Source organism: Nyctereutes procyonoides, unplaced genomic scaffold (assembly GCF_905146905.1).
Source record: "Nyctereutes procyonoides isolate TBG_1078 unplaced genomic scaffold, NYPRO_anot_genome, whole genome shotgun sequence".
Lineage (NCBI taxonomy): Eukaryota > Metazoa > Chordata > Mammalia > Carnivora > Canidae > Nyctereutes > Nyctereutes procyonoides.
Genome location: NW_026575125.1, coordinates 33207123 through 33222895, shown reverse-complemented (window position 1 = coordinate 33222895; position 15773 = coordinate 33207123). Strand labels below are relative to the sequence as shown.

Sequence of the window (15773 nt, the reverse complement as noted above, 5' to 3'; positions counted from 1 at the left end):
ACTTCTGGATTGCTTGTCCTTTGGGAAAATGCTATTAGGCCACATCCTTAGTGCTATTGGCCTGAGGATGCCACTTAAATCTGTTACTAAGGTGTGAAATATAAACATACTCTCTCCCTAGCCTGAACTCTCACATTTTGTATTTTTGCCAGAAGAAAGATGAGTTAATTAGGAGAGGTATTATTTTCAAACTTATCCATTAAAGGTTCCTTTGAAAGGTTCCTTTGGATGCCCAGCTCACACTTAGCTAAACAGCAACTAGGAAGGTGATGACGAGAAGCTAGTTACTATGTTGAAAAAATATAAAGGATGTATATCATATGAGGCAAATATGGCTGAGGTGAACTTTGTAAAAACATTCTTCAAGGGAGTAAATGACACTGATTACTTACTGCCTCACCTATTTTAGGGACCCTTATACATTTAGTGAAGTGTATACATGAAAAGCATAGGAAAAAAGTCCAATAAGAAGCCTGATCTCTTAATGACAAAAAATAAGCAGTATTCCACCCAAAATACGAAACTGCAAAAAAAAAAAAAAACCTCAGTATAGAATAAAGAATATAGCTAATATTTTCCACCTATACTTAGTATTACGTGATTTACTGTGTCTATCAAATCCATAGACAGGCTGTCTTATAATTTAGATTAATTGGACAGGAGCCAGATGAACTAAGTTCTGCCTCTGGTTTTCCCTCTGCTTTAAATAACCAGGAGCAAACCACTTAAACTGCCTATGTCCCTTTATCTTCTTCCTGGAATGTAAGTAATTATACTTAACTCTTGTGAATATCAGTGAATTATACTTCTGAAGTGATTTTAAATCCCATGTTTTGGAAAATGAACATAATATATAGATATGTTATAATGCTATAGTAGAAAGCTTTTTAACTTCTCTAAAGTTGAAAAACATTCTTTTGAGACAGCTCAGAAAGCATTTTTTTTTTCCATTTTAACCTTGTCGTAGATGCTAATAGAATTTTGGGAATCCTAGTCGTTGAAAATGTTAAAATAGATCAATGTGCATAAAAGCCTTGGTAATATAGTAACTTGATACGCATGATAGGTTATGCAGTATTTTATTTCTTTGCCTTTGATATTTGAATTCATATTCTGTGTGTTCTTTGAGATGCTATAAATTCATGACTGCAATATCAAATCTCTGTGTTTTTTTTTTTAAAGAAAATCTTACCTCTTCTCTGCTTATCAATTTTGACACAGGATCATGAGTTTTCAGAAGATGAAGAACCAGAGGATATGGCTGAGGAACTTGATGAAGATCTGGAAAGCAAGAAGAATGTTCCAGCAGATGTGGCCAGTGACAACTCCGTTAAAAAGGTATTGACACCACTGGAAAGGTATGATGATATGTGCTTAAATCCTGAGATCCTGCCTAAGAGCAAGCATATGGATTCCATGGTCTCTGCAGAGGGCAGAATCCAACTTTCTTTGGGAGCAGAAATACTTCTCTGAATAGCTCGGTTCATGTGCTGTAGGAAAAGCTTTAGCAAATTTATGAATCAGAGTCACTTTGTTTCTAACACCCTTTCTACACTTCTTGGTAGCATTCTGTCCCCTGCTTGAGTGGAAATCAACTGATATGTGCCAGTGTAATATACTGTTGAGAAATTAACCGAGAAACGATGAAATTACAAAGTCAGGAGCCCTAAACTTGTGGCAGAAATGGGGTGTGTATGCATGCATATACACGTGTGTGTTTATACATATATGGACAAGTGAAAGCTATTCACAGCAGTGTTAGAGGCTGTGATTGGATCTCTGTAGATGTGGTGTAGAAGAAAGGAATTACAGGAGGAAAAGGAGGAGATATCACTGAGAAAGAGGTATAGTCATCCTTAACATGGAGCTAGGAATGCCAAAAACATCTCTTCCAATTTGGCAGTTTTGTCGGAGAGTGACACTATTAGGAGACAGTTGGTAGGTTTGAAATCATTCATTTGCTAACACTGCTCTGAGTGAATTTCATAGGTGTGGAATTTAGTAACCCAAACTGAATGACACTATATTGAATCGTTTTCATTTTCAGTTTTTGTACCTTTTGCAGAGAGCACTGAGTTAATCATACCTTCTTATTGATGAATCACTAGCATCATTGGTCTGTGCAAGTCTCCTCTTTATTTAAATTGATTCCCTTATAGTTCTCCTTTTCCATAATATAGACAACCACACCACTGACACTTGCTTGTCCTTTTATTTGAATGTGCACTTGTAAAATGTGTATTGCTTCATGTGCATGTATTTTTAATTTACAAAATGAGGTTGTGCTGTAAAAGGTTGTTTTTCTTAATTCCTTTCTCAAGACTCCTTCCTCTCTCTGAGAAAAAAAAATGTTCTAGCAGTTACTGTTTTCTTTCAGAGGGAGGGAAAGATTTATAAGGAATATTTAAGAGTTCCAGTTTGGGTGGTCCCTGAAATTCTTTAACACAAAATTCCTGAAACTCCATTTTGACAGTGTAAAATGCTGAACTAATTCATATACCAACTAACATTCCTGAATCTTCTTTGAGTAGAATTCTTGAATCATACAACTTTTTGGAATCACAAAATTTTAAGCTAGAAGGGACATTAGTGATCACTTGGCATCTGAGGAAAAGGCCCAGCAAAATTAAGCAGTAGTCACATGTTTATGTTGTTAGCTAGAGGCTGACTCCAGAACCCTTGCCTAAAACCAAAATGACGTTTTCTAGCCCATCACAATTATGTTTTTTTATTATATTGTGTCTTTATCATTTATAGGACAAGACAACCAAACAAGAGAAACGAACTATTTGTGAATACAATGAAAATCCAAAAGGTATGAACACATTTAACTTCAAAAATCCAGATAACCTTAACATGCACACATATATGCATGCATACATATGCACACATGTGCTGGAGTTGAGGCATTAGAGCTAACACATATGTATTTTCTTCTTTTTACTGTCGCACGAGCCTCATGACAAGATATGAAATACATGCCACAGGCATACTTGTTCTCACTAATCACCATCACAGTGTCTTCATATAAAATATTCACATTACTAAAATAAATAAATAAATAAATAAATAAATAAATAAATAAATAAATAAATAAAATAATAAATAAATAAAATATTCACATTACTCATGGCACTGCATTTTTTTCTTTTCAACCAGTAGTATTAAGTTGGGCTTTTGTCCCACATCTCAGTTTATATCTCTGTTGGGCACTGCCAGACCCTGTTGTTAAAGACCAGGCTGGCCTGGAGCCACAGCTGGCCATTCCATTATTTCCCCCAGAGTTCAGACCTGAGTCTTTGATCTTATTGTGGACATTTAAGATAGCTCCTTTCCCAAGCCTAACTGTTGCTGTAGAGAACAGGTGCCACAGAATAGAGAGGACTGTGATTACCCTTGAGACCTATATTTTCTATAGCCAGGTCATCTGGTTTTTGCTGTACAATTCCTATATTATGTTTCCACACCATCACATCAAAGTGTGCTTTTTTGCTGTGTCCTCATTAAAAATAACCATTCAGAGTAGTGGATATCTCTGAACTTAGGCAGAAGGAGTAAGTAGTTCCCTTAATACTTTTTTCCTTCTAACTTCTGCAGAGAGTAGTAAGTCTTAGAATATTTTAAACAAAATATTAAAATATTTATTGTCTTTAAGTATTCTTAGCATGTAGTCTAAAGTGTTAAAAAGAAATTAGGATTTTAAGTAGTTGATAATATAAAATTAAAAGAATGCATATGCTTCATGAGTATACTTCAAAGATTTCTATTCATTTATATAACATGTGGATCAATTTGGAATACCAAAAAGTAACATGTCCATTTGAGTACAAATAATTTAATTATTACTAGGTTAATTTAAAAAGATAACATTTTATGGAAGTATTTCCTAATACTGTTACCTTTGTATTTGGGCACTGGTCATGCAAACATCTACAACACTGGTCAGGTCATTCTGGACTTTTTTGCCTCAACCTTCCAAGAAATATGCAGTGTAGACCTTATCCACTTCTCTAGTGGTATGCTCTCTTTAGTATTACCCCATAATTCTAGGTTGATAGAGTTGCACTGAGGGCATCGGGACTTTTCTTTTTCACATTAATTAGAAAAAATATTTCTGAACGTATCCTATTGTAGGAAACATGCATTATCATGCAAAGAGCAGTTCTTCAGAAGTCCTGGATGATAGTGAATCAACACCAAATAAAGATGTGAAAAAATCAAAGAAGGTAAGTGAAATTTATATTTCATTTTAGTGTTAAGACCAAATATTGAATGCTCCTTTTTACTTTTTATACAGTGATCCACATAATTTATCTCCTTAATATGAGCTTTTATGGCCGCAAAACATGTAAAGAATTTCAAGAGATGTTTCATGTTTTAACATAGCTATTTATTTACTGGACTTTAGATGGAGTCAGGTTGCCCTGCCAGAATTTAATAGCATGTTCCTTTCAATAATTCCATTCATGCTGATTCAACTTACAGGAAAAGATACACAAAAGAACTTTCTTGCTTAACTTCTAAGAGTATCATCATGACAAGAGTCTAGAAGAAAGTAAGGCAAAACCAAGAAATAGAATGAACGCAAAAGTAAAGGTGTTTGTACTTAGGAAACATGACCACATGCTACTTCAGCCTCTCCTGCTGGATACCTGTTTCGGAGTTGTTAACAGTCTGGTAGAGAAGTTTCTTCTTGGAAGTTACTCTTTCCATTTGCAGGAGAACTTTCTGTAATCATGAGAGCACATTTCCAGGTAGAAGTGTTAGAAGGAAATGTGGAAGAAAAGATCAATGAAAGGCCTTGTTAATTCTTGTTCAGCCTTCAGGTTTCAGCTTAAAGTAGTCATTTACACATAGAGGCCTCTTGTGACCAGCTGCACTTAGATCAATTACGTCCCCTTACTGTTCTCTCACATAACACCCTTTTCTAATCCTTCTTTGTATTTATCATAATTGACAATTGCATAGTGAAAGGTACATTTATTTGCTTTATGACTCTCTCCAACCACTGGCCTTCAGCTCTATGGTACAGAAACTATTTTCTGTTTTACTTTCCAGGGAATCCTTAGCATGTAGCACAGTCCCTGGTACATATAGTACATGGTAAATGCTCAGTACATATTTTTGGTCGACAATGAACTATTAAAACATGAGGTAAGAAAGAGGACAGGATGAAGGTAAAACCAGGAGCAGACCTTAGAGTAGTAAACAGCCTGTCTTTTGCCACTCTGAAATTCCTTTCAGAATTACTTAAGAAATTTCAAGTGAAAATTTTGGCATAGGTCCCCCCATTGTTATCTTTTACTAAAAATTACTTTGTGAGTATTCTTATCTTTATAAAAATTGCCTTATGTTTAGATTATCATACCCAAGAGATAGCTGTGATCTGGTTCAAAGGATCCTTCAGAATTACTCTTCTTCTTAGAATTATGTGTGTCATCAAGTGTTAGGAACAGATTCTCTGTCTAGTAGAGAAGAACATTTAACAGATACTCTCCTATACTTCATAGCAATCATGTGAAGACTTTTTTTCCAATTATAAGAGCTCAGGAAAAGACTTTGAAAAAGAAAATGAAATATGAGGGACAGAGATGAAAAGTAGAGGAATCAGGAGACAAAAGAACCTAAGAGGAAAAATGAAGCAGCAGAGGAAAATATGCAAAACACACCTCAGACCGAATGAAAACGTTCTAGAACACCCTGATGGAGTTTCAGGACTTTTTCAGGCTGTCTAGTCTTCAGCATGGCATTTCCCATAGACGAGAGGATTTGGATACACAGGACTAGAAGAGAGGGCTGAGCTGGGGGAGAAACGCCATGCGAGAGGCAGAGTGGCCTGCTCCTAAGTGCTGGCACCAGTAGGCGAGACAAAGGTGAGGTCAGGCCAGGATGCCAGGCTACAGCAGACTGTGGGTGCCAGACTGAAGAATTCAATCTTGAACTTAGATTCTGCTTAAATTCTCATTTATACCTAGTGGAAAAATATACTTCAGTAAATAAATGCACATGTCCTCAGTTAAAGAAAATAAACAAAAAGTATTGAAAATCATATTTTAAAAGCCAAGCAGTAATAAATATATTTCCTACTTAAAGAATATACCATTATTCTGCATATTTTAAAAAGGAAATAGATGATTTAGATGAGACTTTTTTTCAGTCATTACCACATGACCTTTTTTAATCTACAGTGTGTCTAACCTATTTATACCATCCAAGCCAAACAAATCAAACTGCTGTTAAAGCTGGGAAAGTAAATAATGCATTAACTCATATCAAAGGAAACATATGTTTGAGATTTTGCATTCCCATCCCCCTACCCCCTGGGTATTTAGACAGACACCGCAAAGATAAGGAAAAGAAAAAATTGTACTCTTGGCATCTACAAAACAATTCACCACTGAATTTTGTTTTGGTGATTTTAAATGTTTCAGATAGGTTAGAACCTATGGCAGCAGAAATCTTTTGGTAGGTGATTGTTATATCTAGAAATGATCAAATACTACTTTTCCAGACTGTAGCCACTGCTGATTATTTGCATCCACAGCTAGCCACTAAGACAAATGAGTTATTGGCTTAGCTTCCACCTAAGGTAGCTAATGGAAAAAAGCAGTAAACTTTCAGCTATTAAAAATAATTTCTCTACATTATAGAATTAGTTTATTCATGTATTTACTTAGCATATACTAATTGGTTATCTCTTAATGTGTCAGGCACAAGGCCAGAGGCTGCAGATACAGAGGGTAAAGATCCAGTGCCTCCCCTCAGAAACTAGCTGCAGCATGACAGACTCCCTGGATAGTTCCCCATGCCAGTTCACAGTCAATAGATTTCTTTGCACTCTCACTACCATAAATAAAAGTTGCTGAGATGAGAATTTCTCCACCAAAAAAGTATGCTTGTGAATTCTTGCCTTTCTTAGTTATTACCTTTTCTCTGATGGCATGCTCTGTTGACGGTTGCAAGCTACAAACAAGCACACTCACCTCTGCTACACAGTTAGCTTTATTCTCTATTGTGAGGAGGAAAATTGGAGGTAGATTATACATATGATCTCCCGTCATTGTCTGTTTTTCCCAAGCTTAAAACCTGAGACAGTCTCTCTCAGGCTACCCAATAATGACTCCTCTGCTTTTTGAAAAAGAGAAGAGTTTTATTGAGGCGTAATTGACATGTACTAAACAACACATATTTAAAGTATATAATTTGATTGCTTCTGACGTATGCATACACCTATGAAGCCATAATCAGAAGAGAGTGAACAGTGCCATTATTGGCAGAGGGTCCTTTGTGCTTCTTTGTGACCCCTGTCTGCGCCCCCTGCCATCCTCAGCAAACCCCTGATCTTCCTTTGATCATCATACATTATTTGTGTGATGCAAGTTCTAGATTTGTATATAAATGAAATCCTACACTATGTACTCTTTTTGTTTCGCTTCCTTTGTTCAGCATAATTGTTTTGAAATCCATCCACGTGCATGTCAATAGTTCATTCCTTTCTGTTGCTGAGTAGTATTCCAAGTTAATTTTTTATATGGTGAGGGTATGAACTGAAGTTCATTCTTTTTTTTTTCATATGTACATCTGATCATTCTACCACCATATGTTGAAGAAAGACTTTTTCTACTGAATTGTCTTCACAGAAATCAGTTAACTTTTCCATGTGTGGGCATATTTCTGTAATATGTATTCTGTTTCTTTGATCTGCTTATCTTGCGGCAGTCCCACACTGTGCTGATTACTATAGCTTCATAATAAGTCTTGAAATCAGGAAGTGTTAGTCCTTCAACTTTGTTATTTTTCAAACTTGTCTTGGCTATTCTAGGCCCTTTGCATTTCTATATGAACTTTTAGAATCAGTTTGTCAATTCCTGAAAAAATGCCTGCTGAAATTTTGATTGAGATTCCTTGGAGCCTACAGATGAATTTGTGAATAATTAACATCTTAACAATATTAAGTCTCCCAACTCATGAAGATACTTCTCCATTTATGGATGTCTTAAATTTCTCTTAGTAATGTTTTGTAGTTTTTAGTGTACAGGTCTTACACAGATTTTGTCAGATATATTTTATATCTTCTGTTTTTTATTCCCTAATCAACTGGTTAGAAGTTTATCAACTTTATTGATCTTTTCAGAGAGCTAGTTTTTGGTTTCATCAAGTGTTTCTGTATTGTTTTATATTTTATGTGCACTCTAACCTTTATAATTTCCTGTCTTCTACTTTCTTTTGGGTTAATTTACCCTTCTTTCTCTAGTTTCTTAACATGGAAGTTGAGGTCACTGATTTGAAACTTTTCCTATTTCTTAATATGGTCTTTTTGTGCCAGAAATTTCCCCTGAAGTACTTGATAGGTTGTGTTTTCATTTTCATTCAGTTCAAAATATTTTCTGATTTCTTCTTTGGCTTATGGGCTATTTTAATTTCAACGTATTTGGGCATTTTCCATAGAGGTTTCTGATATAATTTCTAATCTAATTACATTGTGATTGGAGAACATACTTAGTATGACTTGAGTCCTTTTAAATTTATCAAAACCTGTTTATGGTCCCAAATCAGGTCTTTCTTGGTTAGTGTCTCATGTGCACTTGAGAAGGTTGAGAAGCATGCTGTTGTTAGGTGGAGTGTCCTATCAATGTCAATTGCATTGAATTGGTTGATAGTATTGCTTATGTATTTTCTATCCTTCCTGATTTCCTGTCTACTTATAATATCTATTATTGAGAGAGGGGTATTAAAATCCCTAAACACAGTTGTGGATTTATCTATTTCTCCTTGTACTTCTATTAGTTTTTATTTCTCCTTGTACTTCTATTAGTTTTTGTTTCATGTGTTTTAAAGCTGATATTAGGTTATGTAACATGTAGGATTGTTATATTCTCTTAATTAATTGATTCCTTTATCATGAAATGACTTCTTTACCCCTGATAATATTTGCTCTGGTCCACTTGGTCAGATGTTATATAGCCACCCTTGCTTTCTTTTGATTAGAGCTATCCTGTTATATCTTTTTCCATCCTTTTACTTTTAACTCATTTGTGATTTTATATTTGAAGTGCATTTGATTTAGGCAACATATAGATGGATTTTGCTTTTTTAATCTAATCTGAAAATCCCTGCTATTTAATTAGAGCATTTAACTCTTCTATTTCTTTGATATGCTTATATTGAATCTGATCATTAATGCAGTTACATTTAAATCTATCATATTACTATTTGTATTCTTATCTCTAAAAAAATGCTAACGATTATCTGTTACTAATAGAGCTGTACTAGCTTTCCTTTGGTTAGCACTCATCTGATAGATCTTTTTTCATTCTTTTACTTGTGTTTTAAACGAATCTCTTGTAAATGGCCTACGAGCTGGATTTTATCTTTAAAATTTTTAATATACATACCTAAAATTTAAACCTAGTTAATGTTTCTGTCTTTTCCCTAAATAATACTAAGATCTTAGAAGAGGCGCCCCCCCCCCCCGCGTCCCCGGTTTGGCGTGGGGCGGGGCAGGTGGGAACCCCCTGGGCGCCTGTAAAAAAAAAAAAAAGATCTTAGAAGAGTTTTTCTCTCCTCTCACCCCTCTTTTCCCATTTTACATGTTATTGCATCCAGTATTTTAACTTTTTAGCTTCACCAGTCAAATGTTACCATTATTTGTTATACCATTTTCCTACTCACCATTCCATTTTACATCTCCCGTGTCCTTCCTGGGATCCATTTTCTTCTCCCTGAAGAAATCCTTTGGAAGTTCCTGTCATAGATTTCATTTTGTAGTTAATAACTTTTTCAGTTTCTGTTCACTTACAAATGAATTCGTACGGCTGGTTGACAATTATTTTCTCTTGATATCTTCTCCCATTGTTCCTGTTAAGAAATTTGCTTTGGTATAATTACTTATAACTTTGTATCTAATGTCCTTTCTCCCTGGCTGGGTTTTTACATTGCTTATCTTTGATGTACTTAAGTTCACTCTGAAATGCCTAGGTGGGAATTTCTTTTGCTTTAACTTTCTTCTAATTCATTATGACTCTTGAATCTCAGAATTCAAGTCATTTATCAGTTTAAGAAAATTATCATCCATTATATATCTGAATATTTCCTCACTCCTCTTTGGAATTCTGATACAGAACTTTTCATTCTGGGGCACCTGAGTGGCTCAGTCGGTTAAACATCTTCTGCATTCGGCTTGGATCATGAGCCCAGGACCCTGGGATTCTAGTCCTGCATCAGGCTCTCTACTCAATGGGGAGTGTGCCCCTCCCTCTCCATCTGCCTCTCGCCTAGCTTATGCTCTCCCTTTCTCTCTCTCAAATAAATAAATAAAATCTTTTTTTTAAAAAACAAAACATTTCATTCTGTTATCCATCTCTTTTAATGTTACCTTCCCATTGTCCACATCTAAGTAATATTTCAAGGACTTTCAGAGCTTTCGTATTTCAGAGCTCTTTGATGCCATAGTTTCTTTACAGCTGAGACTAATCTTCAACCTACCTATTGTGTCTTTATTTCAGTGATTATATTTTTCACATTTTGAAATGTGAAATTCTATTTTGATTCTTTTTCAAATCAATCATTATTTATTTTTTTAATAATAAATTTATTTTTTATTGGTGTTCAATTTGCCAACATACAGAATAACACCCAGTGCTCATCCCGTCAAGTGCCCCCCTCAGTGCCCATCACCCATTCACCCCCACCCCCCGCCCTCCTCCCCTTCCACCACCCCTAGTTCATTTCCCAGAGTTAGGAGTCTCTATGTTCTGTCTCCCTTTCTGATATTTCCCACACATTTCTTCTCCCTTAAATTAGTATCTTGTTTTGTGCTCATGTTTTTTATCATGACCCTTTAAACAATTTAAGCATATTTATTTTATATTGTATATTTAGTTATTCCAATGTCAGACTTAGGAACCTAAATCTGTTTGTTGCTCTGGTTGACTTTCTAGTACTATCTTGTTTCCTTATGTGTTCTGAAATTCAGATTGAGTTCATGTTCAACTGGGATTTTTTGTGGAACCCCTTTTTGGCTTCCATTAAGGTAAATCTATCCATAGAGAATTTGTCTTAGTTTCTGTTAGCTCCCCTGGGTGTTAGCATTGCAGGACCACTTTCAGTTAATTTCCCAGTTAGGGGTTTCCCACGTACACTAATAAGTAAATGGGAACCCCAACCTCTCATTAGGAAAATACGGTTCTCCTTCACTCAAGCCTAGACCAGGAGAGCCATGTTATTTTGTTAGCTCCCAGTGTTATAGGTGGACTTACATTAAAGGCGTAGTTCTAAGAGGGTCCCCATTTTGTGGACAGATCTCAGTTCCAGTTTTCCACATTTTGTGAGATCAGATATGCATCACAAAATGAGTCTAAGTTGTGAGATCAGTAAATTCCATCTCATTGCTCTCTCTTCATTTTTTGGCCCATAGGGGTCTCCCTTCATTTTGTTTTCTGTGAAACTTACACATTATAAAATTATGTTTTCTGTACTTATTCAGCATTTCTTGGTATTTTGTAGTAGCCAAATTTTTTGAGATATGGATTTCTCTATGATAGCAGAAACAAAACAGAAGTTTCCCCATTTTAGTCCCCAGACCCTTTTTCTAGACTCTGACTTCTTGGTTTGCAACTTTTCACTTCAGTCCCTGCATTCTTTAAGACTAAAGGCCAGCTCTATTCACATCATCTTGATTTCCAAAGGAGCCAAGTCCTCACCCATTTTTTGTTTTTGGCATCTTGTCAAAACTGACATATGATTGTCACTCTTCAGGAATCTGATTTTCTCTCTGGCTACATCCTCAAAGGGCTAAAATCCAATGGGACTTTTCCATCATCATCTTCCTGGATTTCTCCTGTATGTGCCCTATTGGGCACTCCCTTCTTGATACAGGTCCCCCTTGAATGCTGAGGTGCCTCTCTTTCCTGGTCTTGTTTCTACAGAGTTCTCTCCCCAGTGCCAGCTCCTCTTCCTCTGCCTACATCTCCCCCTTGGCTCGTCCTCAGTCTCTTTTCTTCTGCTCTCCTTTCCACTTGCCTGCAGTCCCTGGGTTATGGCATATACCTTCTTCTTTCTGGATGTTTCCTGTCTACTCATAGCCCTGGCCTCCTGAGCAGCAGAGCCATATATCCACCTGCCTATTCAGACTCTTGGGGCTCCCAAAGTCATCATTGGGCAGCACTAACATTTTGCCAGTTCTTATCTACAGGAATGGGAGGTATGTTCACTTCCAGAATATCCTAGTTTTCATCTTTTTTTTCTCTTAACAACACAACAAAGTACAATGCTGAATTTGCTCTTTAAAGAAAAAAATATATTACCAAGGCACTGATAGTGTTGAAAATTAAACCCTAAAAGGGTTTGTTTCAGGGAGGAATCATGGTTGTCAGTGGTAAAAGAGGAGGCTGATGGAGACGGAGAAACGTACCTTTGTACACATGGTGCCCCGTAAAGATGTGATGAAATAATGTTAAGACTAGTTGAGAATTATACCCCCTAAGTACTATTAAGTGACTATTCACTTACTAAAATGAATTCTTTGTGTGTGTGGGTTTTTTTCTAGATTTTCCTCTTTAAAAGGATGTCATTGATGAGTCAGAAAAGTATGCAGAGTAATAATGAGCCACTCCCAGAGATAAAACCAATAGGAGATCAAATAGCTTTTAAAGTCAATAAGAAAGATGCCAACCAGAACCACATGGGGCAAAACCATCAGGATACTTCACCCCCAAATATGGAGAGAAGATCAAAATCTTGTACAATACTATAAATATATATTTTATGTTTCCGTGGTCACCAAGCACATTGTATTTTATACTTGAAAAACATTTTGACTTCTGAAAGAAAGTTTCTGATAACAAACTTTTAAAGATATAAGTTAATAATATGTTTTATTTGATTTGAATATTATGACCAGTCTTGGTATTTATTTATGCTAATATTTTTGACGAGCAATTTCAAAATAAGTGTATCTCAAACTCTCCTCAAGTGTTGTGGCCTTAACTGTTCAGTGTTGGAATAAAATATATATTTTTATATGTGAAGTTTAAATTAAGACATTCATAGTTTTTACCAAACAACTTCTTTATAATTTCATAAGGCAATATTTGTAATCTCATGACACTGTAACAGTTTTTAATGTAATTGCAATTTTAAAAACTGAGTCAAAATTGTTTTTAATGAACATATTTTAATAAACTATATCTGGTCGGTTCCACTGTTTAAATGTGTGAGTATGAATGAAATTTGAGATACTTGGAATTCTTTATCAGTTGACAGAATGGGGGCCAAAAAACATCGGTTTATTTTTAAAATTTTGAGAGATGCAAACTTCATTTACCTCTGAGGAAAGAAAATATCAGGGCCACTGTGTAAACAGAATGTCTTCATGGAGAAACTGTTGAAATTTCTTTGCCTCCCACTCTTTTCTTTAGGGAGACAGTGTGGCACAGAAACATGGCAGATTCTGTGGTATGATCTGGAGTGTTTCACCTGCCACAGCTCACCACCATAGCACAACCAAACATGGCCAGGCTTGCTCACTCCAGCTGCCTCTAGCATTGACCGTGATGACCAATGTTGGCTCTATCACACAATGCTCTGCCACAGGGAATAAGTAGGGTAAAGCTGTTGAGTCTACTCCAATAGAAACATTGCTTTCCTGTGCTCACAGGTACTACTCATTCAGTGGAGCAGACCACCTTCATTTTCATCATTCTAGCTCCTGACTAAAATATCCTCTTCAATCACAGTGACCAGTGTCCCATTTGAGGAAAAGAAACTCCATTCTTGTGTTTCACACAAAAGGGTATTAGTCTAGAGTAGATGTGATCTTGAAATCTTGCAAAATAGTCTTCTGTGTAAATATTATATTGAGGGAGATTCTAATTTTGCTATTGCCACTATAGTATTAGTACAGTATTGCAACAGTACTTGACGGAAATGTAAGCCATAGGAATCAAGTGGAAATAAAGCTCACGTAGTTCTAAGTACCACATGCCAGTTGTAGTAGGCAGAATTCAAAGATGGTCTCCACGGTTCCTGTCAACCAGTATGCTTGCCCTGACTACTCCTTTCCCCTCGAGTGTGGGTGGGAACAGTGAGTACGATGGAATACCATTCTATTGCTTAGGTTACATTATATGGAAAAGGTGAAAGTTTCTGCAGAGGTAATTAAAATTCCTAATAAGTTAACATGAAGCAAAAGGGAAATAATCCCAGATGAGTCTGATCTAATCACATGAGCCCTTTCAGAGAGGCTCTAGAGGTCAGAGATGGAAGAACTCAGAGCAATGCAAAGTAGTGGAGATGCTCTGCTGTTGGCTTTGAAGAAGCAAACCGCTTTATTACAGAGAGGGCCACATGCCAGGGAATGGTGGGAAGCCTCTAGGATATGAAGGCCTCCATCCTACAACTGCAAGGCACTGAATTCTGCAAATAACCAGGGAGACTGGAAGAGGAACCTGATCCTCAGATTAAACTGTAGCCCTGGCTAACACCTTGACTGCAGCCTTGTGAGGCCCCAAGCAGAGGATGCAGCTCAGCACTGCCCAGACTTCTGACCTGTGAAAATTATGAGATAATAAATATATGTAGTTTTAATTTACTATGTTTACAGAAATTGATTTTGCAGCAGTAGAAACTAACAGCACTTATATTCTGGTGAAAGACCTTTATATATCATGGCTTCCTCCAGCAGAGTCAGCAAGAGAGTTCATGGAGACTGCTAGCAAGACAGAGGTCACACAGTCTTAGGTAACAATCATAGAAGTAGTATTTTGTCACCTTTGACACATTCTTTTGGTTAGAAGCAAGTCACAGGTTCTACTCATACTCAGGATGAGGGTGTGAAGACCAGGAGGCAAAAATCATGGGGGCCATGTTAGAGCCTACCCACCATACCAGTCGTTTAGCCAAACGAGCCAGGTTACAGACTGAAGAAAGGATTAAGTTGAAGCACTTGGAAGAGGTGGACATGAGACAAACTGACAGGGTACCCTGCTTTCTCAGAGGTCTCAAAGCAGTTTAGACTTTAATAAGGTAGTTGGTTGGTAGAGAATCAACACAGAGTCAATTTTAGTGGTATGAGTAAATACTTAAAAAAACAAAAACAAAAACACCATAAAAGCACCGTACCAATTGCCTGCCTGGAAACTAAATGCTTGTATTTATTTCCTAAACACGGTTGCGTATCTGGCTTTTACTTTGAAGCAATATGAACCAAGCACTTCCTGTGTGCCAGATATCATTCCAGAAACCAAGAAAACAGAGTCACGGTTACATGGGAGTAAAAGGAAGCAAATGGGGAATGACTTCACATTCTCAGCTGGAGCTCTTAGGGCAATTTAAAAACCTAAGTTTCCTAACTGGATAGGAGATTAGTGGACGCTAAGCTTAAATAAACAAAACTCACATATTTGAGAACCCTTAAAAAGAAGCCAGAAAAGATCATTGATAGAGTTGAACAGAATGATCAATTTACACTGGTTTCAAAAATAAAAGGAATTATATTTACTGATAATCTTAACTTTAATGGAAAGTGAAATGATTTATCTTAATCCCCAAACTATTCATCTTCACTATATTTTCCATTAATTGCCCCTCCTTTATATAATTTGCTTTGAACAGTTTTTACTGCCTTTTTTAGGACCTGAAAATAGAATATGTTGACTTGAACATTAGGGGGTTATTGACATTGTTCAGATTATTATGAACCAAGTGTTAAATGGATATGAATTTAGAAAATGTCACTAGTGGTAGGATTTTAAAGGCATCATAAAAGAGCATGC

At 36.3% G+C, this 15773-nt stretch overlaps 1 protein-coding gene across 2 annotated transcripts in view; it reads left to right on the top strand.

Annotated features, from left to right (window-relative positions):
* The window catches only part of RPGR (retinitis pigmentosa GTPase regulator), a 50567-nt gene extending 37378 nt beyond the window's left edge, over window positions 1–13189 (top strand). For both annotated transcript variants that reach the window (XM_055337719.1, XM_055337718.1), the window contains 4 exons: window positions 1222–1338; window positions 2758–2815; window positions 4135–4226; window positions 12548–13189. In XM_055337719.1, the coding sequence (XP_055193694.1) occupies window positions 1222–1338; window positions 2758–2815; window positions 4135–4226; window positions 12548–12754 (474 nt within the window). In that variant the 3' untranslated portion in view covers window positions 12755–13189. The remainder of the gene's footprint in view (window positions 1–1221; window positions 1339–2757; window positions 2816–4134; window positions 4227–12547) is intronic.
* The last annotated feature ends 2584 nt before the right edge of the window (window positions 13190–15773 follow it).